Source organism: Mauremys mutica, chromosome 8, assembly GCF_020497125.1.
Source record: "Mauremys mutica isolate MM-2020 ecotype Southern chromosome 8, ASM2049712v1, whole genome shotgun sequence".
Lineage (NCBI taxonomy): Eukaryota > Metazoa > Chordata > Testudines > Geoemydidae > Mauremys > Mauremys mutica.
The window spans coordinates 109,192,652-109,216,884 of NC_059079.1; the positions used below are offsets into that span (position 1 = coordinate 109,192,652).

General features: G+C 49.8%; 2 protein-coding genes across 2 annotated transcripts; both read right to left on the reverse strand.

Moving 5' to 3' along the window:
- Window positions 1-457: 457 nt before the first annotated feature.
- Window positions 458-5,435, reverse strand: LOC123376364 (serine protease inhibitor Kazal-type 6-like). The gene is made up of 4 exons (XM_045028299.1): window positions 5,035-5,435; window positions 2,918-2,940; window positions 805-920; window positions 458-564 (listed from the first exon to the last, which is right to left on the reverse strand). Exons 1-4 carry the CDS (start codon window positions 5,198-5,200, stop codon window positions 483-485), a joined length of 387 nt encoding a protein of 128 aa, XP_044884234.1. The 5' UTR covers window positions 5,201-5,435; the 3' UTR covers window positions 458-482.
- Window positions 5,436-10,362: 4,927 nt separating this feature from the next.
- Window positions 10,363-14,078, reverse strand: LOC123376484 (ovomucoid-like). Its single transcript, XM_045028496.1, has 4 exons — window positions 14,021-14,078; window positions 11,436-11,458; window positions 10,723-10,838; window positions 10,363-10,479 (listed from the first exon to the last, which is right to left on the reverse strand). The coding sequence occupies exons 1-4, from the start codon at window positions 14,076-14,078 to the stop codon at window positions 10,434-10,436; spliced, it is 243 nt and encodes an 80-aa protein (XP_044884431.1). The 3' UTR covers window positions 10,363-10,433.
- Between the last annotated feature and the right edge of the window lie 10,155 nt (window positions 14,079-24,233).

Genomic DNA, 24,233 nt, shown 5'->3' on the forward strand with positions numbered 1-24,233 from the left:
CTATGTCTGGGTTGGGGAGCCCATCCCCTCCCAGCCCTTGGTGTTCTCCCAGGCAAAGGCCTTTTACTGGGGCTTCGCTCATGGTCTCAGGATCTGGTCCATGGAGAACACGCAGGTCTGGAAGGGAGTCAGCTACAGGGAACGTGTCTGGGGTTTGTGTATTGAATTATCCTGTAGGAAAAGCCATGGCAGGAGGTGATAGAATAATTGCCAGTCTGTGGCTCCCTTAATGCATGTGACTTGGTACTGCACTTTGTGTTCTCCTTAACTCCGGTCTGTAAGCTGGGGAGAGCCCATGTGAGACACGGGAGAGCAGAGCCCCTCGTGGAAAGGGGGGAAAAACCACCAAGGTAACGAATTCTGCTGAGTTTGTTTTATTGGACATGCAGGGGGACAGTCAGTGACGCTGTCAGGAGCCCTGCAAATGGAGGATGAGATGAGACCGTGGCTCCATGCGGGGATCTGCTAGTGGGAACTGAGTGCTAAAGGTCTTCTCTTTGCTTGGCCTCATCGTGCGACTTGCATTCTCCATAATGCTTAAAGCAAAGACTTCCAAGGTATTTACTAGAGGGAAAGACAGAGATACAGAACTCAGGGCTGCAACCTTATGGACAACAAGAGCAAAACATCTGTCAAGGCCCCAGTATGTCACATTAACCAGAGCTTATCTGCTGGCAGGAAAAAATACACTGAGGAAGTCGACCGAGCCTCTAGGAGATAAAGACATGGGCACTGGCAGGGCCTTGAGTTACTTCACAATTGTATTTTAGTTGTTGTTAATGGGCCGTTTATTCTGTTACTTACTAGACTGCTGAACAAAATTCACATTTGTTTCCATATGTGTTGCCATCAGTGCCACAGATAGGGAAGTACTCCCTGGTGCAGGCTTCTGGAGGCTCCTTGTACTCGCTGCAGAAACCCTACGAAGAACATTAGTATTGCTATTAGAGTTATTGTCTGCATTTCAGTAGTGCCCTGACACCCCCACTCGCCCATGGGGCTGGGCATTCTCTGAACACAGAGGACCCTGGGAGCTCGCAGTACCTAATCCTGTCCCTTGTCTCCACTGACGTTCTGATTAACTGACTTCCCAATTCCCCTCTCGCTGCCAGGAGGAGCTGAGCCCGTCTCCCTGGTGTAAGAGACGTTTCTGAACCCACAGCACATGTTGTGTGAGCGAAGGGGCATCTCCGTAGGCATCAGATGCTAATCTGACATTACCCAGGGTACAATCTGGACTGATGAACAGCTGTGTCCCCTCAGTTCTCCAACCTGGGGTGCCTTTTACACTGCTTTGCTATGAAAGCAACTACTCCTGTTCCTGCTCACACACAGCTTCCAGCATGGAAATTACCCTGAGCTGTGTGGTATGAGTGCTCTGTCCAGCCACTCTTGATTTATACTGCAGTGAAACACCAGCAAACTTCCAGTCCCAGACTTTCCCCCAGAAATGTGTGTCTTGTACTGCCCAGCCCTCTCCTGGACAATACAAGCTCATATAAAGTCTGTCATTTTATTAATAGAAAATGAAATGCACAAATCCTATTATCTCAAATGGAGTTTTCCAAACACTTCAATCCAAACACACGGGTTTAGATAAAACAAGTTTCTTAACTACAGAAAGATGGATTTTAAGAGATTATAAGTAATGAGGCATCAAAGTCAGAACTGGCTACGAGAAAATGAAAGCAAAATGCCACTAAGGGCAGGTCTACACTAACTAATACCTGACTTATCAAGCTAAGTGAATTCAAAGGGAAATATCTCTCTCACCAAATGCTTCAGCAATCTTCCTGGCTGTCCTTTCCACCAGGACCCCTCCCCCAGTCCCGCGTTACTCTCTTTGTCCTTCAGGTGTTGGTGATGTCGTGAGCAGAGAGAAAGGGAGGAGTAATTTGGGGTATTTATTCCCCATTATTATATCTTCCCCTCTTCTTTGAGCATCATCTCCAGCTGGGATTCATGTAACAGAAAGTCTGTGGGGATGGGAACCTCCAGCTGTTCCTTTGCCAACAAGTAAATTTCTCGCTCACAACTTTTTTCCTACCAAAGAATGGCCACGTAACAACGTGATGGTCTGTTTGATTATGTTGAGACCTGGTTGAGGCATCAGTTTGTCTTTTGTCTCTCGTTTATGGCTGTTTCCCCAGACTGGGAACATGTCTTATACAGTAGATTCTTATAACTTTACATACAATGTTGCCTCACATATTTAACAGGACTATAATGTTCAGCACGTTATGAGTTTTCAAATGATACCTCACAAGGCATACTTTGTACAAAATGTATCATAGTCTTGTAAAAGGGGTGAATATAGGGGTACAGACTGTCACACCCTGGTCTAAGAGATGCTTCTGAACCTGTATCATATATATAGAATGTGAGTGAAAGAGCATCTCCACAGGCAGCAGATGCTCAAATATAAAACTCCTCATGCTCTTGTCACACTGTCACCTCCTCTGTTCTGTCTCAGTTGCTCTCTGTCTCCCCCAGACCCATCACAGGCCGCCCCGTACAATAGCGTATGGAATCCATCACCCTGACCACATGGCTTACGTCTACTCAGCAGTGAGACACCCCTGGCTGGCTCAGGTCAGCTGACTTGGGCTCGGGCTGTGCAATTGCTATGTAGACATTTGGGCTTTGGCGGGAGCCTGAGCTTTGTTACCCAACGCTCAAGTCAGCTGATCTGGTCCAGCCATCCCAGGCTCTGGGTCTTTTGTTCCAGTGTAGATGTACCCAGAGGTTCTCAGTCCCAGCAATTTACTGTCCCTTGCTACGGCATGGGGTAGAGTCTGTTTCTGCTCTGAGACATGTGCTCTCGTATGTTTCTAACCCAGAGATCATGGTTCCTGTGATGCTACAAACCAGAGACTGGGGAAAGTGACTATTAACGAACAGGGAGAGTCTGACTTACCGTACCAGCCTGGCCAGCAGCATCTGGAACAAAACATACAGACAGAATGAGACTGTTTCAGATTCTCTCTCCCATCCTGGTGCTGGGGTTATTGATGTCCCTAGGTCTGACCAAGTCTCCCTCTTTATTTTTATACCAAGCCTTTTCAAATGGTCTGGTACGGGGTTGTGCCACTGGGGATGTCAGCTCTTGTACCAACTGTATTAATTGAGCTGAGATCGCAAAGGGGGAATGGAGGAAGAGGCAAACGTTCTTGGGACTTTCCATCGTGATCCTACTCTAGGCAGGTGTCTCCTCTACAGGATCTCACCCTCGCCTTTGGGGGAGGTGGGGAGTTTCCTACTTTTCCAGGAAATTCTGAGAAGATCTCAGTGCTGTTTGTTTTAATGCTTCTTCTGGATGAAGGGTAAGACTGTATCTATCCCCTCAATTCAGTGAAAGGGTTCAGAAAACATTCATGTTGTCAGCAAGACTTAATCATAAAAATTCAAAGAAATGTCTTTCTTTCTTTCTTTCTTTGGAGTTTCATCAGGGATCAGATCAACTATATAGCGGGAGCATGGCTGTCTTAAGCCACCTATAATAAAACAACGCCCACATGTTGATCTCATCTTAAGCGTTTGAAACACAGGCCCCTGCCACTTGAGCTGAAGAAATCGCTCTGTTAGCTGCCAGCTCCATAATATCCTGATGTTCTTTCAAAGCTACATCCAGCCAACAGAGGCCAAAAAATGTCCATTGACATCAGTGGAAGCAGGATTAGCCCCAAAACTATCCACAATAAAAGCGGTTAATGGCTTTGCTTTAAAAAGCCAGTTATGGAGTACTGCATTTCAGAGGCATTTCATATCACAGTCACTTTTCTGTCATTCGGTTCACCTGTTCTCAACAGGCTGTCTGGTCCATTCATTGACACTGTCTGGTGCTGGCCTCTGACACTGGACTCCACTTCAGGTGTCTTTGTTGTTCCCTGATCTCTCTTTAAGTGTGAGGGGTTTCCTGGTTCATTAGGGGTCTCTGTTGGGAAACTTGTGATCTGGGTCTTCAGCAGTTAATTTTCAAAGAGCCAGCCTAGAGCAGTAGGGATTGAATTGTGCCTCACTGTCTTCGGGAGCAGCCTGCTTGGTCTCTCTCTGTGTTTTGGGTTCTTGTACGTTAGGGTTCTGGATCCTGAGAAATCATGTCGTATTATATTACAAGCATCCAGAAAGAGAGTCTTACGTTTTACTCTAACATCCGTTTGGATGGTGTGAACATAACACGGCGCACTCCGCCATGTACCCCACAACAGGCTGTCTGGTCCATTCACTGACACTGTCTGAAAAATCCCAGAACACTAAAGGTTGTATCTCAGCAGCTGTTTTGCAGGATCCAAGAGCTCACGGGCAGCCATAAAAACCTCAGCAGCTTTTGATTCCCTATTATTTGAGCGTCTCTTCAGAGTTAAGCCATAGCACAGAATTACATCAGCAATTACTCAATTCTAATGAGATGTTTCATTCTGAACAGGTCTGACTCTGTTAATTAAACTGTATTCAATTGACTAAGATATTTGACTCCTGATGGTAGAATGATCAGATAAAAAGTATGAAAAATTGGGACAGGGTGGAGACTAATAGGCACCTTATAAGAATAAGCCCGAATATTGGGATTGTCCCTAAAAAAAATCGGTACATCTGGTCACCCTCACTGATGGCCTCTTTGTGGAGTTTCATAATAAACAATGACAGGAATTAAAATTATTTAAGCAACTAGATCAAGAATTCTACGGCCAATCCCCTCATCCCCAACAAAATAATCAGAAAACCACCAGAATTGTAGATGACAGGAAATTCAAAAAGAAAGGGGAGTCCATGGATGTTTGGTTTCTAGGGGCTGTGACTCTTTTGAGCTGCCTCGGTTTCTGGCAGAGTCAGTGACATCCCAGCCCCGAGGGAACCCCGGGAACAGCCCTTCCGAGCTCTGGGATCCGTGCAGGGAGGTTAGAGCTCCTGGAATCAGCCCCTGTGGGGATGTGCGAACCCCTGTATAGATCAGAGTGAGGCTGGCTCCCACCTTTCAGGGGGGCAGAGGTATCAGGGCAGGGCTCAGCACAGGCTACAGCCAAAATGACTCACCCGAGTAGAAGCAGCAAAGTGCCAGAGCGAAGAGCAGAACGGCCCCTGTTATCTTCATGGCGGAGGCGTCTGTCCGGTCTGCACTGGGCTCTTGGTGCTCTGCTCCCTCAGTAAACCCCACAGACAGAGCCCCACTATATATAGGGTGTCGGAGATGTGACATCATCCTAAATAGTCACGCACAACTCCGGCAACCGGAAGCAAAGCTCTCAAGGGGAACGCCAAGCTGTGAACAATGTTTCCTCCACAAGAAGTTTCCGGGATCAGAGTGAGGAGGTTACAAGTCACACCCTTGATTGGGTGAATAATGGAGTAGTTATGTGGGCTGAGTGCTCACCATGGGGCACATGGGCACCCAAACCCGGATATTCCTGATTGTCATGACTGCGAGTGCAGAACACATTGGTCATGCTGCACGTTAACGGCACTGACCCAACCAAGCACCTGACATTTACCGTGTTACCAGCCTCTTTCCGCCAGTAGGTCCCAGCAGCAGGGGTGTGGCCCAGTAAGACTCACTGGCACGGCGCCTCCTGCTGGTTGTCTTGGGAATTAGCTCTTCAGGCCCTGAGCACCCTCTGCCGGCTGATGTCTCGCCTGCCGCTGGCCCCCATATCCCTCCCTTGCCCAGGGGTTCTGCCCACCACAGCAACCCACAATCTAGGTCTCCCCACCCCGGGGAACCCCCAACCCCATCCCCACCTTGCCTCAGTGGCTACTGCCAGCCTCCATTTAGCCCCCGCTGCCTGGGGCAGACGGCAGCCTGTGAACCACTCATCATCAGCAAGGGGGGGTTGGACCAGCTGCCTCTGCCTGTCTCTGGGCTTCCCCTCTGCAGCCCCAGTATCTTTTGTGGGCCCTTAACTCGGCCTGCAGCCTGGGGCTTTGCTAGGCTGGAGCTCCCCAGCTCCCTCTGCCCTTCCCCAGCCCTGCTCCACCTCAGGTACCCTGCTCAGCTCCCAGGCAGCCAGGCCCCTCTCTCTCAAGAGGCTAGAGAGAGTCTGTCTCAGTCTCTGGCCCTCAACCTCTTATAGGGCCAGGCCAGCCGTGGTCTGACTGAGACGTGGCCCCACCTGTGGCTGCTTCCCCCAATCAGCCCAGCTTTCCCCCCGCCCCAGCACTCTCCCTGGGCTGTTTGAAGCCCTTCAGGGCAGGAGTGGGGTGACCACCCCGCTACAAGGGGGCAAAGCTGACCGGAAGCGACTGCCCTGCTGCCCTGATCTTGCAAGTGCTCTGCCCGCAGCCGGTGCCTGGCTTAGTTTAGAGGAGCGAGAGGGCAGGTCTAACTCATTCCACTGGCCCGTGACCCCGAGCAGCCATTTCCAGTGTCGTGAGATTCCAGGATCTTGGTTCTGCCCCTTTCCCCAGCTGTGCGCCCTGCAGCAGCTGCAGCGATGGGGGGACCCAGGAGTGGATTTGGCAGCTGGAGATCCCCGAGCACAGGGGAGATGCTGCTGTGCCCAGCGAATCCATCGTTAAGGCAGCTTTGCGATGGTGCCGCGCCATTAAACTGCCAGCACTCAGGAGAGGCTCTGACTCTGTGCCCAGCTCCTGGGAGCTGCAGAGTTGGAGGAGCGGGGCTAGTTGGGCCCAGTATAATCTTTTAACCCCTTCCATCCCAGTGTGGGGGTTGTTCACCCCATTCCAGGAGCCCGTCCCCACCCATCCCTTGCTGTTCTCCCAGGCAAAGACCTTTTCCTTCAGCTTTGCTCAGAGTCTCATGACCTGGTCCATTGATAACACTCAGGTCTGGAAGTGAGTCAGATACAGGGAACGTGTCTGGGGTTTGCGTAGGGATTTCTCTGGGAGGACAGGGAATGGCAGGAGATGACTGTCTCATTTAATGCCTGTGACTGGTTAGGGCACTTTGTGTTCTCATTAACTCCGGTCTGTAAACTGGGGAGAGCCCATGTGAGACACGGGAGAGCAGAGTCCCTCCCTTGTAAAGAGGGGGGGGGGACACCGAGGTAACGAATTCTGCTGAGTTTGCTTTATTGGACATGCAGGGGGATAGTCAGCGACGCTGTCAGGAGCCTTGGAAATGGAGGATGAGACGAGAACGTGGCTCCATGCGAGGATCTGCTGGTGGGAACTAGAAGCAAGTGGGGTTCAGCTCCATATCTGCACTCGGCACCCCTGAGGATTCAGCATTTTCCATATCGTGCAAAGCAAAGACTTCCAAGCTTTTCACTAGGGGAAAAAGAGAGAGACACAGAACTGAGGGCTGCAACCCATATGGACAACGAGGGCAAAGCTTCTGTCAAGGCCCCATTATGTCAAATAAGCAGAGCCCTTTTGCTGACAGGAAAAATTAGACTGAGTTTACCCAGGATCCAGGAGGTAAAGACAGAGGGGCACAGGCAAGGGCTTGAACTACATCATAATTCATTTTTATGAATAACCCATTTATTCTGTTACTTACAAGACTGCTTTGCAAAAGAAGCGTTTGTTGCTGTATGTTCTGCCATCAGTGCCACAAACAGGGTTGTACTCCCGGAGGCAGGCAGACGGAGGCCTCTGCAGACTCCCTACAATCGTGTTAATATCAGTGTCAGTGTTATTGTCTGTGTTGCACTAGTGTCCCGACGTTCCCTGGGTGCTGGGCGTGCTGTGAACACACAGGAAGGGACAGTCCCTGCCCTCAGAGCCCACACTGTCTGTCTTCCTGGTGGACATGGTTCATGGGTCTGCTGGAGTCTGTGAGTGCTGAGCTCCGCAGATGTTCTCTCAATGCAGCCCAAGGGAGGGGATGTCATGTATATAGACAAGGGGTTGAGCTCTCCACGTGGATTATGAAATCCCCGTTGAAATGGTCACTGAGGCTATGAACCAGTACAGCGAATGGTCATTCCCTATTCCTAATTCATCATATCTGGTTGGACATCTAAGTCAGATGCACATTTGGTGCCCCCTGATTGGTTCATTGAAACTTTTGCAAAAGGAGGATTGCGTGTGCCAACTAACAAATAACAAATACTCTTGTTACGGACGACACTCGTCATTGTCACATGATCACAGGTGTTGGCATGAAGAACAGTGGTTCCCCAGCCCTAATGTAAACAATCCCACATTACCGGATACTCGTAAGTAGGACAAGAATGTGTCTGTATCAAATACCCTTTGGGGACTGCAATAAATATTAGTGGGGAAAGGTTGAAGTGCCCTGACATACCCGGGTGAATTCAGCGTAAGCCTTTGTAAATTGTGTCACACCTGCATCGACCAGCTGTGTCCGGGGCTCTGCTGGTTGCTGAGAACCGCCACCTTGCGTCCCAGTCACATTCATCTTTGCTGTTCTACAGCAGAAACCAGCATATTCCAGGGTCCATGCACCCTGTCCCTCAAGCCCCTGCCAGTCTCTTTGTAAAAGCAGCTTGGAAATTCGATCAGGGCAAGAAAGGAGGGGAAGCGGCCACGTGGCACCAGTGTGCAGCCAGTAGCCCTGTGTCCATATGTTAACGGGCACAGGGAGAGCTCCCTCAGGCAGCCCCTAAGTAAGGCAGCCGATAGGTCTGCTGGGATCCAGAGGAGTGGGATGAGCGGTGGCTGTGCTGCATGGGGCAGGAAGGCAGCACAGACCCCGTGCAGAGGGACCCCTCTGCACCTTGTGCACCAGGGAGATCATGGCTGGGTTCAGGGTACAGGTCTCTGCTGCGGGGATTGGGAGGGATGTGGGGCCGCTGTGGGCTATGGCACAGTGGGGCACCACATGGCCCCAGTGCTGCTGGGGGGAAGCGATGGGATGTTCCCTTCTCTGCTCTCAAACGCTGGAGCAGCTGGACAGCAGGTAACTGTCTGGGTGCACTGGGCCCTGCTTCTGGGCTGGGGATTCCTCTGCCCCAGGCAAAGCCCCTGAACTCTGGCTTGGCTCTTGGCTTCAGGACTTGCACCATTGAAAATACGGGTCTGAGCCGGCTGATTCGTCACTAGGCCCCTGACAGCCCAGTTCAGCGCCTGGCCGGTTCAGAGCTCCATAGTCCCTCCAGCACAGGGCCTGTGGCCGGGGGGAGCAGGTGCCGCGGAGGGCCAGGGCTGGAGCACAGCGTAACCAACCCCAGGCTTCACCACGATGACAGGATTGGGATAAGGCTGATAAACAGGGCAGGGGGGATTTTGATTTGCCTGCTGGTGCTTGATCCCTTAGTCGTCACATTTCCCAGCTTGTCTCTGAAATCACAAGGGCAGAAACGCGCGTTTTTAAAGAAAAGCCGAGACTCCCCATGTCCCCTGGGTCCAGGAGCTGGGGCTTTCAGAGCAGCAACCATGGCGAGACTCATCGGGGGAATCACGGGGCACGGCAGGTCAGCCGGCTGGGAGCGGCTGCAAGGGTGAGGCCCATGTGGCAGGCAGCCCGAGGGTTGGGCCTGGCGGCCTGAGAGCCAGGCTGGGGAGCAGCCTGTGGCTGGCAAAGGAGAGGGCCATGGGGAGGGGACCAAAGGCCGGACCCCGGCTGGGGGACCTGCAGGCCCGTGTGTGATGGTCTCTGGGATGGAGGGGGGTATTCCTGGCACTGGGCTGAGGAACCCCCCACATCCTGCTGTGTCAGACGGCCGCGAGGATCTGGGCTGGGAACTGTGGAGGTTAGCAGTGGTTTGTGGTTTGTGGTAACCCAGGGTACAAGGTTGGCAGGTTGTTGGTCTGCTGCACAGGGGCATGAGGGCAGCACGGACCCTGGCCAGAGGGACTCCACAGTCCCCTGTGCCTCATGGAGGAGACGGATGGATTGTGCAGCTCGTGGGTCTCTGGGGCGGGCAAGGTTGGGAGGAATGTGGGGTGGTTGTTGGGGAAGGGCGCACCCCACAGTGTGGAGCGACATGGCCACACACACAGCGGGGCAAGGAGAAGGACAAGCCCTTTACGCCCTGACAAGTAGCCCTGTGACCTGTGTTTGGGTTATTGATCCTATATCCTCCCATCCCTTCGTGTTCTCCCAGGCAAAGGCCTTTAACTGGGGCTTCGCTCATGTTCTGGTCATGGAGCACACTCAGGTCTGGAAGGGAGTCAGCTACAGGGAACGTGTCTGGGGTTTGTGTATCAATTTCTCTTGTAGGAAAAGCCATGGCAGGAGGTGATAGAATAATTGCCAATCTGTGGCTCCCTTAATGCCTGTGACTGGCTACTGCACTTTGTGTTCTCCTTAACTCCGGTCTGTAAGCTGGGGAGAGCCCGTGTGAGACATGGGAGAGCAGAGTCCCCCCGTGGAAAGGGGAAAAAACCACAGAAGTAACAAATTCTGCTGAGTTTGCTTTATTGCACAGGCAGAGGGATAGTCAGTAACACTATCAGGAGCCTTGGAAATGGAGGATGAGACGAGAACGTGGCTCTATGCGGGGATCTGCTGGTGGGAACTAGAAGCAAATGGGGTTCAGCTCCATATCAGCACTCGGCACCCCGAGGATTCAGCATTTTCCATATCGTGCAAAGCAAAGACTTCCAAGGTTTTCACTAGGGGAAAAAGAGAGAGAGACAGAACTGAGGGCTGCAACCCATATGGACAACGAGGGCAAAGCTTCTGTCAAGGCCCCATTATGTCAAATAAGCAGAGCCCTTTTGCTGACATTAAAAATTAAACTGAGGAAGTCAACCCAGCCTCTAGAAGATAAAGACAGATGGGTGCAGGCAGGGGCTCGAATTACATCACAGTTGTATTTTGTTTTTTATTAATGGGCCATTTATTCTCTTACTTACTAGACTGCTTTGCAAAAGAAGCATTTGTTGCTGTATGTTTTCCCATCAGTGCCACAAACAGGCTTGTACTCCTCAGTGCAGAATTCTGGAGGCTCCTTGAACTCACTGCAGAAACCCTACGAAGAACATTAATATTGCAATTAGTGTTAGTGTCTGCATTTCACGAGTGGCCTGATGCCAACTCCCCCCGCCAGGCTGGGCATTCTCTGAACAAAGAGGACCCTGGGAGCTCGCAGTACCTAATCCTGTCCCTTGTCTCCACTGACGTTCTGATTAACTGACTTTCCAATTCCCCTCTCGCTGCCAGGAGGAGCTGAGCCCGTCTACCTGGTGTAAGAGACGTTTCTGAACCCACAGCATACGGTGTGTGAGCGAAGGGGCATCTCCACAGGCAGCTGATGCTCAAACATAAAACCCAGAGCCCGAACACCTACACAGCCATTTTTAGCCCTGCAGCCCAAGCCCCAAGCTAGAGTCAGCTGGTCCGGTCCAGCCATCCCAGGCCCTGGGTCTTTTGTTCCAGTGTAGATGTTCCCATAGGTTCTCAGCCCCAGAGATTCACTCTCCCCTGGCTAGGGTACAGGGTACAGTCTGCTCCTGCTTTGAGTCATGAGTTCTAGCATGTGTCTAACCCAGACATCGTGGTATCTGTGATGCTACAAAGCAGAGACTGGGGAAAGTGACTATTAACGAACAGAGAGAGTTTGACTTACCTTACCAGCCTGGCCAGCAGCATCTGGAACAAAACCCAGACAGAAAAGACACAATGAAGGGAAATGCTGGAGTCAGTTAAGAACATTCATCCCCGTGTAGGACAATGCATGCAGCTTCCTCAGCAGCACAAGAAGTATTAGCAAGAAGTGTCATGCTTACAACAGTCCTGCCAATACGTCCCAGAATGATGTTCTCTTTTTTGCAGCAGTGTTACACTGTTGACTCCTATTTAGCTTGTGATCCACTACGACCCCCAGATCCCTTCCCGCAGTGCTCTTTCCTAGACAATCATTGCCCATTTTGTATGTGTGCAACTGATTGTTCCTTCCTAAGTGGAAGCACTTTGCATTTGTTCTTATTGAATTTCATCCTATTTACTTCAGACCATTTCTCCAGTTTGTCCAGATCATTTTGAATTTTCATCCTATTCTCCAAGGCACTTGCAACCCCTGCCACCTTGGAATCATCCGCAAACTTTATAAGTCTTCTCTCTATGCCATTATTGAAATCATTGATGAAGATACTGAGCAGAACCAGACCCAGGACCAATCCCTGCGGGACCCCACTCAATTTGCCCCTTCCAGCATGACTGTGAACCACTGATAACTACTCTCTTAGAACAATTTTCCAACCAGTTATGAATCCATATTATAGTAGCTCCATCTAGGTTGTATTTCCCTAGTTTGTTTATGAGAAGGTCATGCAAGACAGTATCAAAAGCCTTACTAATGTCAAAATATACCACGTCTACCGCTTCCCCACATCCACGAGGCTTGTTACCCTGTCACAGAAACCTATCAAAGCAGCAAAGAGTCTTGTGGCACCTTATAGACTAACAGTCTATAAGGTGCCACAAGACTCTTTGCTGCTTTTACAGATCCAGACTAACACGGCTACCCCTCTGATACTAGAAACCTATCAGGTTGGTTTGACATGATTTGTTCTTGACAAATCCATGCTGACTGCTATTTATCACCTTATCATCTGCTAGGTGTTGGCAAATTGATTGCTTAATTATTTCCTTCATTATCTTTCCGGATACTGATGTTAAACTGACTGATCTATAATTCCTCGGTTGTCTTAAGCCACCCTCATAAAACACCACCACATGTTGGTCTCATCTTCAGCTTTTGAAACGCAGGCCCCTGCCACTTCAGTCTAAGCACTCTTACCTGCTCTAATAATACCCTGATGTTCTTTCAAAGCTAAACCCAGTCAACAGAGGCCAAAAAATGTTCATTGACATCAGTGGAAGCAGGATTAGACCCATAACTATTCACAACAAAAATGGTTAATGGCTTTGCTTTAAAAAGCCTGCTACGGAGTAGTGCATTTCAGCAGTATTTCATACCACAGCCACCTTTCTGCCATTCATTTGTCCTGTGCTGCTCTGGCGCTGGCCTCTGACACTGGACTCCACTTCAGGTGTCTTTGTTGTTCCCTGATCTCTCTATACATTTGAGGGGTTTCCTGGCCCTGCTCATTAGTGACTCTATTGGGAAACATGTGATCTGGGTCTTCAGCAGTCACACTGCAAAGACGCAGCCTAGCACAATATAGGTTGCACTGTGCCTCATTGCCTTTGGGAGCAGCCTGCTTTGTCACTCTCTGGTTTTTGGATTCTTGTACATTTGGGTTCTGGATTCTAAGATATAAATTCATATTACATTGCAAGCTTCCAGAAAGAGAAATTTATATTTTTAACAAACATCTGTTTGGATGCTGTGAACATAACACTGCACACTCCGCCATGTACCTCACCAAGGCTGTCTGGTTCATTCATTGACACTGTCTGAAAAATATCAAAAAAACTAAATGTTGTGTTTCAGCAGCTGTTTTGCAGGATCCATGACCTCACCAACAGCCATATATCCTAGGCAGCTATGTCCTATCTCTCTCCTTTATATGAGTGTGTCTTCAAAATTAAGTCATAGCGAAGAATTACATCAACAATTTCTCCAGTGTAATGAGATGTTTCATTCTGAACATCTGTCTCTGTATCCAGTTCACTAAGATATCAACCCCTCACGTGAAGATTATCTGAATTAATGAGATCTGGATAACAAGGTCATCCAGAGTACAAAGTAGGGATTAAAAAAAAAGCATTTGGAAAGGATCTAAACCCTCCTGTTTTCTACTTTGGCAATGCTGTACATCTTGTCATGCTAATTAAGTATCATTGAATTGAATTAATTCAGGGCATAAAGCAACTCCTCAGTAACAGAAGCTAAAAAGAAACTTTTCCTGCAGACAGCTTTGCACAGCTTCTCTTTCAGTCAGAACCAAAGATGAGAAGAAATTCAAAAAGAAAGGGGAGTCCATGGATGTTTGGTTTCTAGGGGCTGCGACTCTTTTGAGCTGCCTCGGTTTCTGGCAGAGTCAGTGACATCCCAGCCCAGAGAGAACCCCGGGAACAGCCCTTTCGAGCTCTGGGATCTGTGCAGGGAGGTTAGAGCTCCTGGAATCAGCCTCTGTGGGGATGTGCGAACCCCTGTATAGATCAGAGTGAGGCTGGCTCCCACCTTTCAGGGGGGCAGAGGTATCAGGGCAGGGCTCAGCACAGGCTACAGCCAAAATGACTCACCTGAGTAGAAGCAGCAAAGTGCCAGAGCGAAGAGCAGAACGGCCCCTGTTATCTTCATGGCGGAGGTGTCTGTCTGGTCTGCACTGGGCTCTTGGTGCTCTGCTCCCTCAGTAAACCCCACAGACAGAGCACCACTGTATATAGGTTGTTGGTGATGTGACATCATCCTAAATAGTCACTCACAACTCGGGCAACCGGAAGCAAAGCTCTCAAGGGGAACGCCAAGCTGTGAACAATGTTTCCTCCTCAACAAGATTCCAAGATAAGTTGGAGGAGGTTACAAGTCACACCCTTGATTGGGTGAATAATGGAGTAGTTATGTGGGCTGAGTGCTCACCAGGGGGCACATGGGCACCCAAACCCAGATATTCCTGATTGTCATGACTGAGAGTGCAGAACATATTGGTCATGCTGCACGTTAACGGCACTGACTCAACCAAGCACCTGACATTTACCGTATTACCAGCCTCTTTCGGCCAGTGGGTCCCAGCAGCAGGGGTGTGGCCCAGTAAGACTCACTGGCATGGCGCCTCCTGCTGGTTGTCTTGGGAATTAGCTCTTCAGGCCCAGAACACCCTCTGCCGGCTGATGTCTCGCCTGCCGCTGGCCCCCATAAGAACATAAGAAAGGCTGTACCGGGTCAGACCAAAGGTCCATCTAGCCCAGTATCTGTCTACCGACAGTGGCCAATGCCAGGTGCCCCAGAGGGAGTGAACCTAACAGGCAATGATCAAGTGATCTCTCTCCTGCCATCCATCTCCATCCTCTGATGAACAGAGGCTAGGGACACCATTCTTACCCATCCTGGCTAATAGCCATTTATGGACTTAGCCACCATGAATTTATCCAGTCCCCTTTTAAACATTGTTATAGTCCTAGCCTTCACAACCTCCTCAGGTAAGGAGTTCCACAAGTTGACTGTGCGCTGCGTGAAGAAGAACTTCCTTTTATTTGTTTTAAACCTGCTGCCTATTAATTTCATTTGGTGACCCCTAGTTCTTGTATTATGGGAATAAGTAAATAACTTTTCCTTATCCACTTTCTCAACATCACTCATGATTTTATATACCTCTATCATGTCCCCCCTTAGTCTTCTCTTTTCCAAACTGAAGAGTCCTAGCCTCTTTAATCTTTCCTCATATGGGACCCTCTCTAAACCCCTAATCATTTTAGTTGCTCTTTTCTGAACCTTTTCTAGTGCTAGAATATCTTTTTTGAGGTGAGGAGACCACATCTGTACACAGTATTCGAGATGTGGGCGTACAATGGATTTATATAAGGGCAATAATATATTCTCAGTCTTATTCTCTATCCCCTTTTTAATGATTCCTAACATCCTGTTTGCTTTTAAGACCGCCTCTGCACACTGCGTGGACATCTTCAGAGAACTATCCACGATAACTCCAAGATCTTTTTCCTGACTCGTTGTAGCTAAATTAGCCCCCATCATGTTGTATGTATAGTTGGGGTTATTTTTTCCAATGTGCATTACTTTACATTTATCCACATTAAATTTCATTTGCCATTTTGTTGCCCAATCACTTAGTTTTGTGAGATCTTTTTGAAGTTCTTCACAATCTGCTTTGGTCTTAACTATCTTGAGTAGTTTAGTATCATCTGCAAACTTTGCCACCTCACTGTTTACCCCTTTCTCCAGATCATTTATGAATAAATTGAATAGGATTGGTCCTAGGACTGACCCTTGGGGAACACCACTAGTTACCCCTCTCCATTCTGAGAATTTACCATTAATTCCTACCCTTTGTTCCCTGTCCTTTAACCAGTTCTCAATCCATGAAAGGACCTTTCCTTTTATCCCATGACAGCTTAATTTACGTAAGAGCCTTTGGTGAGGGACCTTGTCAAAGGCTTTCTGGAAATTTAAGTACACTATGTCCACCGGATCCCCCTTTTCCCCATGTCCCTCCCAGATCCTGGTGCCCCTTGCCCAGGTTCTACCCACCTCAGCAACCCACAATCTAGGTCTCCCCACCCAGGGGAACCCCCAACCCCATCCCCACCTTGCCTCAGTGGCTACTGCCAGTCTCCATTTAGCCCCCGCTCCCTGGGGCAGATGGCAGCCTGGGAACCACTCATCATCAGCAAGGGGGGGTTGGACCAGCTGCCTCTGCCTGTCTCTGGGCTGCCCCTCTGCAGCCCCAGTACCTTTTTGTGGGCTCTTAACTCGGCCTGCAGCCTGGGGCTTTGCTAGGCTGGAGCTCCCCAGCTCCCTCTGCCCTTCCCCAGCCCTGCTCCACCTCAGGTACCCTGCTCAGCTCCCAGGCAGCCAGGCCCCTCTCTCGCAAGAGGCGAGGGAGAGTCTGTCTCAGTCTCTGGCCCTCAAGCTTTTATAGGGCCAGGCCAGCCGTGGTCTGACTGAGGCGTGGCCCCACCTGTGGCTGCTTCCCCCAATCAGCCCAGCTTTCCCCCCGCCCCAGCACTCTCCCTGGGCTGTTTGAAGCCCTTCAGGGCAGGAGTGGGGTGACCACCCCGCTACAAGGGGGCAAAGCTGACCGGAAGCGACTGCCCTGCTGCCCTGATCTTGCAAGTGCTCTGCCCGCAGCCGGTGCCTGGCTTAGTTTAGAGCGAGAGGGCAGGTCTAACTCATTCCACTGGCCCGTGACCCCAAGCAGCCATTTCCAATGTCGTGAGATTCCAGGATCTTGGTTCTGCCCCTTTCCCCAGCTCTGCGCCCTGCGGCGGCTGCAGCGATGGGGGGACCCAGGAGTGGATTTGGCAGCTGGAGATCCCCGAGCACAGGGGAGATGCTGCTGTGCCCAGCGAATCCATCGTTAAGGCAGCTTTGCGATGGTGCCACGCCATTAAACTGCCAGCACTCAGGGGAGGCTCTGACTCTGTGCCCAGCTCCTGGGAGCTGCAGGGTTGGAGGAGCGGGGCTAGCTGGGCCCAGTATAGTCCTTTAACCCCTTCCATCCCAGTGTGGGGGTTGTTCACCCCATCCCAGGAGCCCGTCCCCACCCATCCCTTGCTGTTCTCCCAGGCAAAGACCTTTTCCTTCAGCTTTGCTCAGAGTCTCATGACCTGGTCCATTGATAACACTCAGGTCTGGAAGTGAGTCAGATACAGGGAACGTGTCTGGGGTTTGCGTAGGGATTTCTCTGGGAGGACAGGGCATGGCAGGAGATGACTGTCTCATTTAATGCCTGTGACTGGTTAGGGCACTTTGTGTTCTCATTAACTCCGGTCTGTAAACTGGGGAGAGCCCGTGTGAGACACGGGAGAGCAGAGTCCCTCCCTTGTAAAGAGGGCGGGGGGGACACAGAGGTAACGAATTCTGCTGAGTTTGCTTTATTGGACATGCAGGGGGATAGTCAGCGACGCTATCAGGATCCTTGGAAATGGAGGATGAGACGAGAACGTGGCTCCATGCGAGGATCTGCTGGTGGGAACTAGAAGCAAATGGGATTCAGCTCCATATCAGCGCTCGGCCCTCCCGCGGATTCAGCATTTTCCATATCGTGCAAAGCAAAGACTTCCAAGATTTTCACTAGGGGAAAAAGAGAGAGACACAGAACTGAGGGCTGCAACCCATATGGACAACGAGGGCAAAGCTTCTGTCAAGGCCCCATTATGTCAAATAAGCAGAGCCCTTTTGCTGACAGGAAAAATTAGACTGAGTTTACCCAGGATCCAGGAGGTAAAGACAGAGGGGCACAGGCAAGGGCTTGAACTACATCATAATTCATTTTTATGAATAACCCATTTATTCTGTTACTTACAAGACTGCTTTGCAAAAGAAGCGTTTGTTGCTGTATGTTCTGCCATCAGTGCCACAAACAGGGTTGTACTCCCGGGGGCAGGCAGACGGAGGCCTCTGCAGACTCCCTACAATCGTGTTAATATCAGTGTCAGTGTTACTGTCTGTGTTGCACTAGTGCCCCGACGTTTCCTGGGTGCTGGGCGTGCTGTGAACACACAGGAAGGGACAGTCCCTGCCCTCAGAGCTCACACTGTCTGTCTTCCTGGTGGACATGGTTCGTGGGTCTGCTGGAGTCTGTGAGTGCTGAGCTCCGCAGATGTTCTCTCAATGCAGCCCAAGGGAGGAGATGTCATGTATATAGACAAGGGGTTGAGCTCTCCACGTGGATTATGAAATCCCCGTTGAAATGGTCACTGAGGCTATGAACCAGTACAGCGAATGGTCATTCCCTATTCCTAATTCATCATATCTGGTTGGACATCTAAGTCAGATGCACATTTGGTGCCCCCTGATTGGTTCATTAAAACTTTTGCAAAAGGAGGATTGCGTGTGCCAACTAACAAATAACAAATACTCTTGTTACGAACGACACTCGTCATTGTCACATGATCACAGGTGTTGGCATGAAGAACAGCGGTTCCCCAGCCCTAATGTAAACAATCCCACATTACAGGATACTCGTAAGTAGGACAAGAATGTGTCTGTATCAAATACCCTTTGGGGACTGCAATAAATATTAGTGGGGAAAGGTTAAAGTGCCCTGACATACCCGGGTGAATTCAACGTAAGCCTTTGTAAATTGTGTCACACCTGCATCGACCAGCTGTGTCTGGGGCTCTGTTGGTTGCTGAGAACCGCCACCTTGCGTCCCAGTCACATTCATCTTTGCTGTTCTACAGCAGAAACCACCATATTCCAGGGTCCATGCACCCTGTCCCTCAAGCCCCTGCCAGTCTCTTTGTAAAAGCAGCTTGGAAATTCGATCAGGGCAAGAAGGGAGAGGAAGCGGCCACGTGGCACCAGTGTGCAGCCAGTAGCCCTGTGTCCATATGTTAACGGGCACAGGGAGAGCTCCCTCAGGCAGCCCCTAAGTAAGGCAGCCGATAGGTCTGCTGGGATCCAGAGGTGTGGGATGAGCGGTGGCTGTGCTGCATGGGGCAGGAAGGCAGCACAGACCCCATGCAGAGGGACCCCTCTGCCCCTTGTGCACCAGGGAGATCATGGCTGGGTTCAGGGTACAGGTCTCTGCCGCAGGGATCGGGAGGGATGTGGGGCCGCTGTGGGCTATGGCACAGTGGGGCACCACATGGCCCCAGTGCTGCTGGGGGGAAGCGATGGGATGTTCCCTTCTCTGCTCTCAAATGCTGGAGCAGCTGGACACCAGGTAACTGTCTGGGTGCACTGGGCCCTGCTTCTGGGCTGGGGATTCCTCCGCCCCAGGCAAAGCCCCTGAACTCTGGCTTGGCTCTTGGCTTCAGGACTTGCACCACTGAAAATACGGGTCTGAGCCTGCTGATTCGTCACTAGGCCCCTGACAGCCCCGCCTGGTCGGTTCAGAGCTCCATAGTCCCTCCAGCACAGGGCCTGTGGCCGGAGGGAGCAGGTGCCGCGGAGGGCCAGGGCTGGAGCACAGCGTAACTGTTGTGTATTTATCAGAGGTGTAGCCGTGTTAGTCTGGTTCTGTAGAAGCAGCAAAGAATCCTGTGGCACCTTATAGACTAACAGACGTTTTGCAGCATGAGCTTTCGTGGGTGAATACCCACTTCTTCAGATGCAATACCCACTTCTTGCATCTGAAGAAGTGGGTATTCACCCACGAAAGCTCATGCTGCAAAACGTCTGTTAGTCTATAAGGTGCCACAGGATTCTTTGCTGTTGTGTATTTGGTTGTCATGGTTTTGTTGCTATGGCAACTGAGTTAGATTATTATGGGTTAGCTCAACCGGTTTCAACCGGCTGAGGAGCTCTCTGTAGATATGTAAATAAAATGGAGGTTTTGGTTAGCTGCCTGCTCTCTGTCCTCAAGTGATTGCTTCCTACACCGGCTGCCCCAAGGATATAACACTGGCGACGAGGGTGAGACTCCGGTGCTGCTCCAGTAACAGAAGGAAGTAGAAGTTAAGGTAAAGAACAAACAAACAAAAAAGCTGCTTGTTTGCACTGACTGTGAAAGTGAAACTAAAAATCATGGCTACTGTGACCAGGCCCCTGGAGCCTTTTGATGAGAATACAGAGCAGTGGCATGTGTATACTGAGCGTTTTGAGCTTTTTGGTATTGCAAATGACATTACAGAAGCGAAGAAGGTGCCAATATTCTTAACTGTTGTAGGGGCTAAAACCTACTCTCTGCTACGCAGCTTACTACACCCTGTTAAGCCTGAGACTAAATCTTACAGTGACATTGTGGAAATCCTGGGGTCTCATTTCTCCCCAAAACCACTGGTAATTGCTGAAAGATATAGGTTCCATAAAAGAGACCAAAAGGAAGATGAAACAGTTGTACAATTTGTAGCCATTTTAAAAAAGCTAGCAGAACACTGTGAATTTAAAGAAATGTTACATGATGCCCTGCGTGACAGGTTAGTGTGTGGCCTGTACAGTGAAGCTATACGGAAGCGCCTACTGACAGAGGCTCAGCTTACCTTACAGAAGGCTGTTGATATTGCTGTCTCCATGGAACTGGCTACAAGGGAGGCACAATACATCGGTGCACCCACTAGGGTGCAAAAAGTGTCACAAGAACCGACCCACAAAACTGTGCAGAGTCAAGAATGTTACTGCTGTGGTAAGCCAGGACACCAGGCATCAGAATGCTGGTGTAAGGACCTGGTGTGTCGACACTGTGGCAAAAAGGGACACATTGAGTGTGCCTGTAAACAAAAGAAAAAGAGGCCTGTGGTCTGGCCGACAAAAAGAGGAACCCTGCATACCCTAGAGCAGACCCAGGATGATCAAGGTGACACCTCATCGCAAGAGGAAGTGCCACTGCATGTTTTGTCTTTGGCAATGGGCTCACATGAATACTGGGTAACCCCGTTATTGGATGGCAAACGTATATGCATGGAACTGGACACCGGTGCAGCCGTCTCACTGATCTCCGAGACTGTGTATAAAGAAAAGCTACAGCATCTTCCGCTTAAGGCAACAAAAACTGTTCTGAAGACTTATACGGGAGAAGCTGTGCCTATGCTGGGCACTATTGATGTTAAGGTGGAGCTCAATGGACAGGTGGCTAAATTGCCACTGTTTGTGGTGAGAGGTAACTACCCAGCCTTAATGGGTAGGTCTTGGCTTGGGAAGATTCAACTGAACTGGGCAGAAGTGCACCGGATGACTAAAGAAGAAACCAGTCTAACCCCTATACTAAGGAAACATGCTGCTGTTTTTGGAGATGATTTGGGAAGTATGAAGGGAATCACTGTGACATTGAACATTAAACCTGGCAGTCCACCAAAATATCTGAAAGCCCGAACTGTGCCATATGCCATCAGGCCAAAAGTTGAAGCAGACCTGGAGCGCCTGGTCACCAATGGAGTCCTAATACCAGTTACCCATAGCTCATGGGCCACTCCTATCGTTCCAATCGTGAAGAAAGATGGCTCTCTCCGGATTTGCGGTGATTTTAAAGTCACTGTCAACCCAGTGTTGTGTGCAGAGCAATACCCGCTTCCCCGCATCGATGACCTCTTCGCAGGCCTGGCTGGGGGACAAAAGTTCAGTAAGATTGATCTGAGTCAAGCATATTTACAGATGCACGTCGATGAAAAGTCCCAAGAGCTGTTGACTATTGTGACTCATAAGGGGCTTTATCGATACTGTCGTCTACCCTTCGGAATAACATCTGCTCCCGCCCTGTTCCAGAGGGCTATGGACCAGATCTTGTGTGGCTTGTCAGGAGTTCAGTGCTATCTGGATGATATCCTGGTCACTGGAAGAAATGAAGAGGATCACTTAAAGAATTTAGAGGCTACCCTACAAAGACTGGAAGAGTATGGCCTACGAGTTCGCAAAGACAAGTGTGAATTCTTCAAGCCCTCTGTTGAATATTTGGGACACATCATTGATTCTGCAGGTCTTCATAAGGCCCCTGCAAAAGTTAAAGCTATTGTGGAGGCTCCCCCACCTCGAAATGTAAGCCAGCTGCGCTCGTTTCTAGGACTCCTGAACTATTATGGAAAGTTCATCTCACAGTTAGCCACACTGCTAAAACCACTTCATGAGCTCCTTGGGCAGAACAAGGCCTGGAAGTGGACTGAAGCCTGTGATGTTGCGTTTAACAAAGCTAAGGATGCATTGCTAAATTCTGAAGTTCTAACGCACTTTGATCCATCCTTACCACTGCAATTGGCCTGCGATGCCTCCCCTTATGGAGTGGGAGCAGTCGTGTCACATATTATGCCTTCAGGAGAAGAGAGACCTATTGCTTTCGCTTCACGCACTCTAAGCAAAGCAGAAACTAACTACGCCCAAATCGAACGTGAGGCATTAGGAATTGTTTTTGGAATTCGGAAGTTTCATCAGTACCTGTTTGGGCGAAAATTTACTCTTCTCACAGACCATCGACCTCTGACATCAATTTTTGGACCTTACACAGGCATTCCCCCATTAGCTGCTAGTCGTATGCAACGTTGGGCATTGTTACTTTCAGCACACACATATGAAATCAAATATCGGAAATCCACTCTACACGGCAATGCAGATGGCCTCTCAAGGTTGCCTTTGCCGGTCAAACACCAAGATAGTGCCCACAAGGAAATCTTCTACTTTGAACAGGTAGAGAATACACCCATCACTGCTACTCAGATAAAGAAGGCAACTCGCGTTGACCCAGTATTGTCCCACGTTATGGACCTGGTGATGCATGGAACATCTCGACAAACCTCTCCGGTCTCATCCGACCTTGTTCCCTACATGTCCAAGCGGACGGAGTTATCGGTCCAATCTGGTTGTTTGTTGTGGGGGAGACGTGTCATTATTCCACCACCACTGAGATCACAGATGTTAGAACAGCTACATTCCGGTCACTGTGGAATAGTGCGCATGAAGGAAATTGCACGAAGCTATTTTTGGTGGCCTGGACTGGACAGCGCTATTGAAGAGAAGGCAAAAGCTTGTATGTCATGTCAGAGTGTGAGGAATGCACCCCAGTGGGCACCCCTACACCCATGGGACTGGCCTGAAAACCCGTGGCAACGTATTCACGTTGACTTTGCTGGCCCCCTTGAAGGAAGCATGTTCTTGGTGGCAATAGATGCCCATTCTAAATGGCCAGAAGTCTCTATAATGCAGTCCACTTCTGCAGAGAGTACTATCCAAAAACTACGAGGACTCTTTAGTCGTTTTGGTCTGCCAGAACAACTTGTGAGCGACAACGGACCGCAGTTCGTTTCTCAGGAGTTTCAAAATTTTATGAAAGCAAATGGGATACACCACATCACGTCAGCACCATATCATCCGTCCACCAACGGATTAGCTGAAAGATTTGTGCAGACAATGAAAAACGCTTTGAAATCAGCAAGGGGACAACACTCCATTCAAAAGCGTCTGGATACCTTTTTACTTTCCTACAGAAACACACCTCATGCTACGACCCACGCATCTCCGGCCTTTCTAATGATGGGACGACAGCTGCGCACTTGCTTTGATCTGCTGAAACCTTCTGAACCCCGACAAACTGTGCAACATCAGCAGCAATATCAAGTCATCAGACGGGCACCCAGAGCAAAAGACCGAACCTTTAGCCCGGGACAGCCAGTTTTGGCTCGGAATTATACTTCCAGAGCTAAATGGGTTCCGGCCACAGTCATCACTCAAACAGGACCTGTTTCCTACACAGTCCGGACTGCAGAGAATCTTACCTGGCGGCGACATGTAGATCAGCTGTTGCCAGGTCATGCCAGTCCTCAGGACCCATCTGCAGTTGAGGGGTCTGACTTCACCTCTTCTGGTGAGGGATCGAATCACGAGTCACCTGTTTCTGACTGTTCTCCTCCATTACTGCCGGCGGCTGAGATACCCCTTTGCCCAGCACGAGCTGATACCACCTCCTCACCTGTTCGTGCTGCGGACCCTGAGCCCCTAGTGCTTTCGGGTGCAATAACACCAGTAGTTCGCCGTAATCCACCTAGAGACAGAAGGCCTCCTCATCGGCTGGATCTTTAGCTAGGGCGAACCCACGGTTATGGGGCAAAATAATCCCCAGGGTTTAGCCGGGAATGGAGGCAGTCTACCCTCCTTCTCTAGTCTAGTGTGTGTTTTATTTAGGGGATGTTCTTATTAGGGGGGGAGGAATATGTTGTGTATTTGGTTGTCATGGTTTTGTTGCTATGGCAACTGAGTTAGATTATTATGGGTTAGCTCAACCGGTTTCAACCGGCTGAGGAGCTCTCTGTAGATATGTAAATAAAATGGAGGTTTTGGTTAGCTGCCTGCTCTCTGGCCTCAAGTGATTGCTTCCTACACCGGCTGCCCCAAGGATATAACAGTAACCAA

What these genes read in the sequence shown, in the direction of transcription:
- LOC123376364 (XM_045028299.1), bottom strand. Translation starts at nt 5,200, where the DNA reads ATGATGTCACATCTCCGACACCCTATATATAGTGGGGCTCTGTCTGTG. An exon ending in ACTTTGCTGCTTCTACTCGG is followed by an intron (nt 2,941 to 5,034) that starts GTGAGTCATTTT and finishes GTTTTGTTCCAG; the next exon opens with ATGCTGCTGGCCAGGCTGGT. An exon ending in GAATTTTGTTCAGCAGTCTA is followed by an intron (nt 565 to 804) that starts GTAAGTAACAGA and finishes CTTTCCCTCTAG; the next exon opens with TAAATACCTTGGAAGTCTTT.
- LOC123376484 (XM_045028496.1), bottom strand. Translation starts at nt 14,078, where the DNA reads ATGAAGATAACAGGGGCCGTTCTGCTCTTCGCTCTGGCACTTTGCTGC. An exon ending in ACTTTGCTGCTTCTACTCAG is followed by an intron (nt 11,459 to 14,020) that starts GTGAGTCATTTT and finishes GTTTTGTTCCAG; the next exon opens with ATGCTGCTGGCCAGGCTGGT. An exon ending in CTGCTGGCCAGGCTGGTAAG is followed by an intron (nt 10,839 to 11,435) that starts GTAAGTCAAACT and finishes TGTTCTTCGTAG; the next exon opens with GGTTTCTGCAGTGAGTTCAA.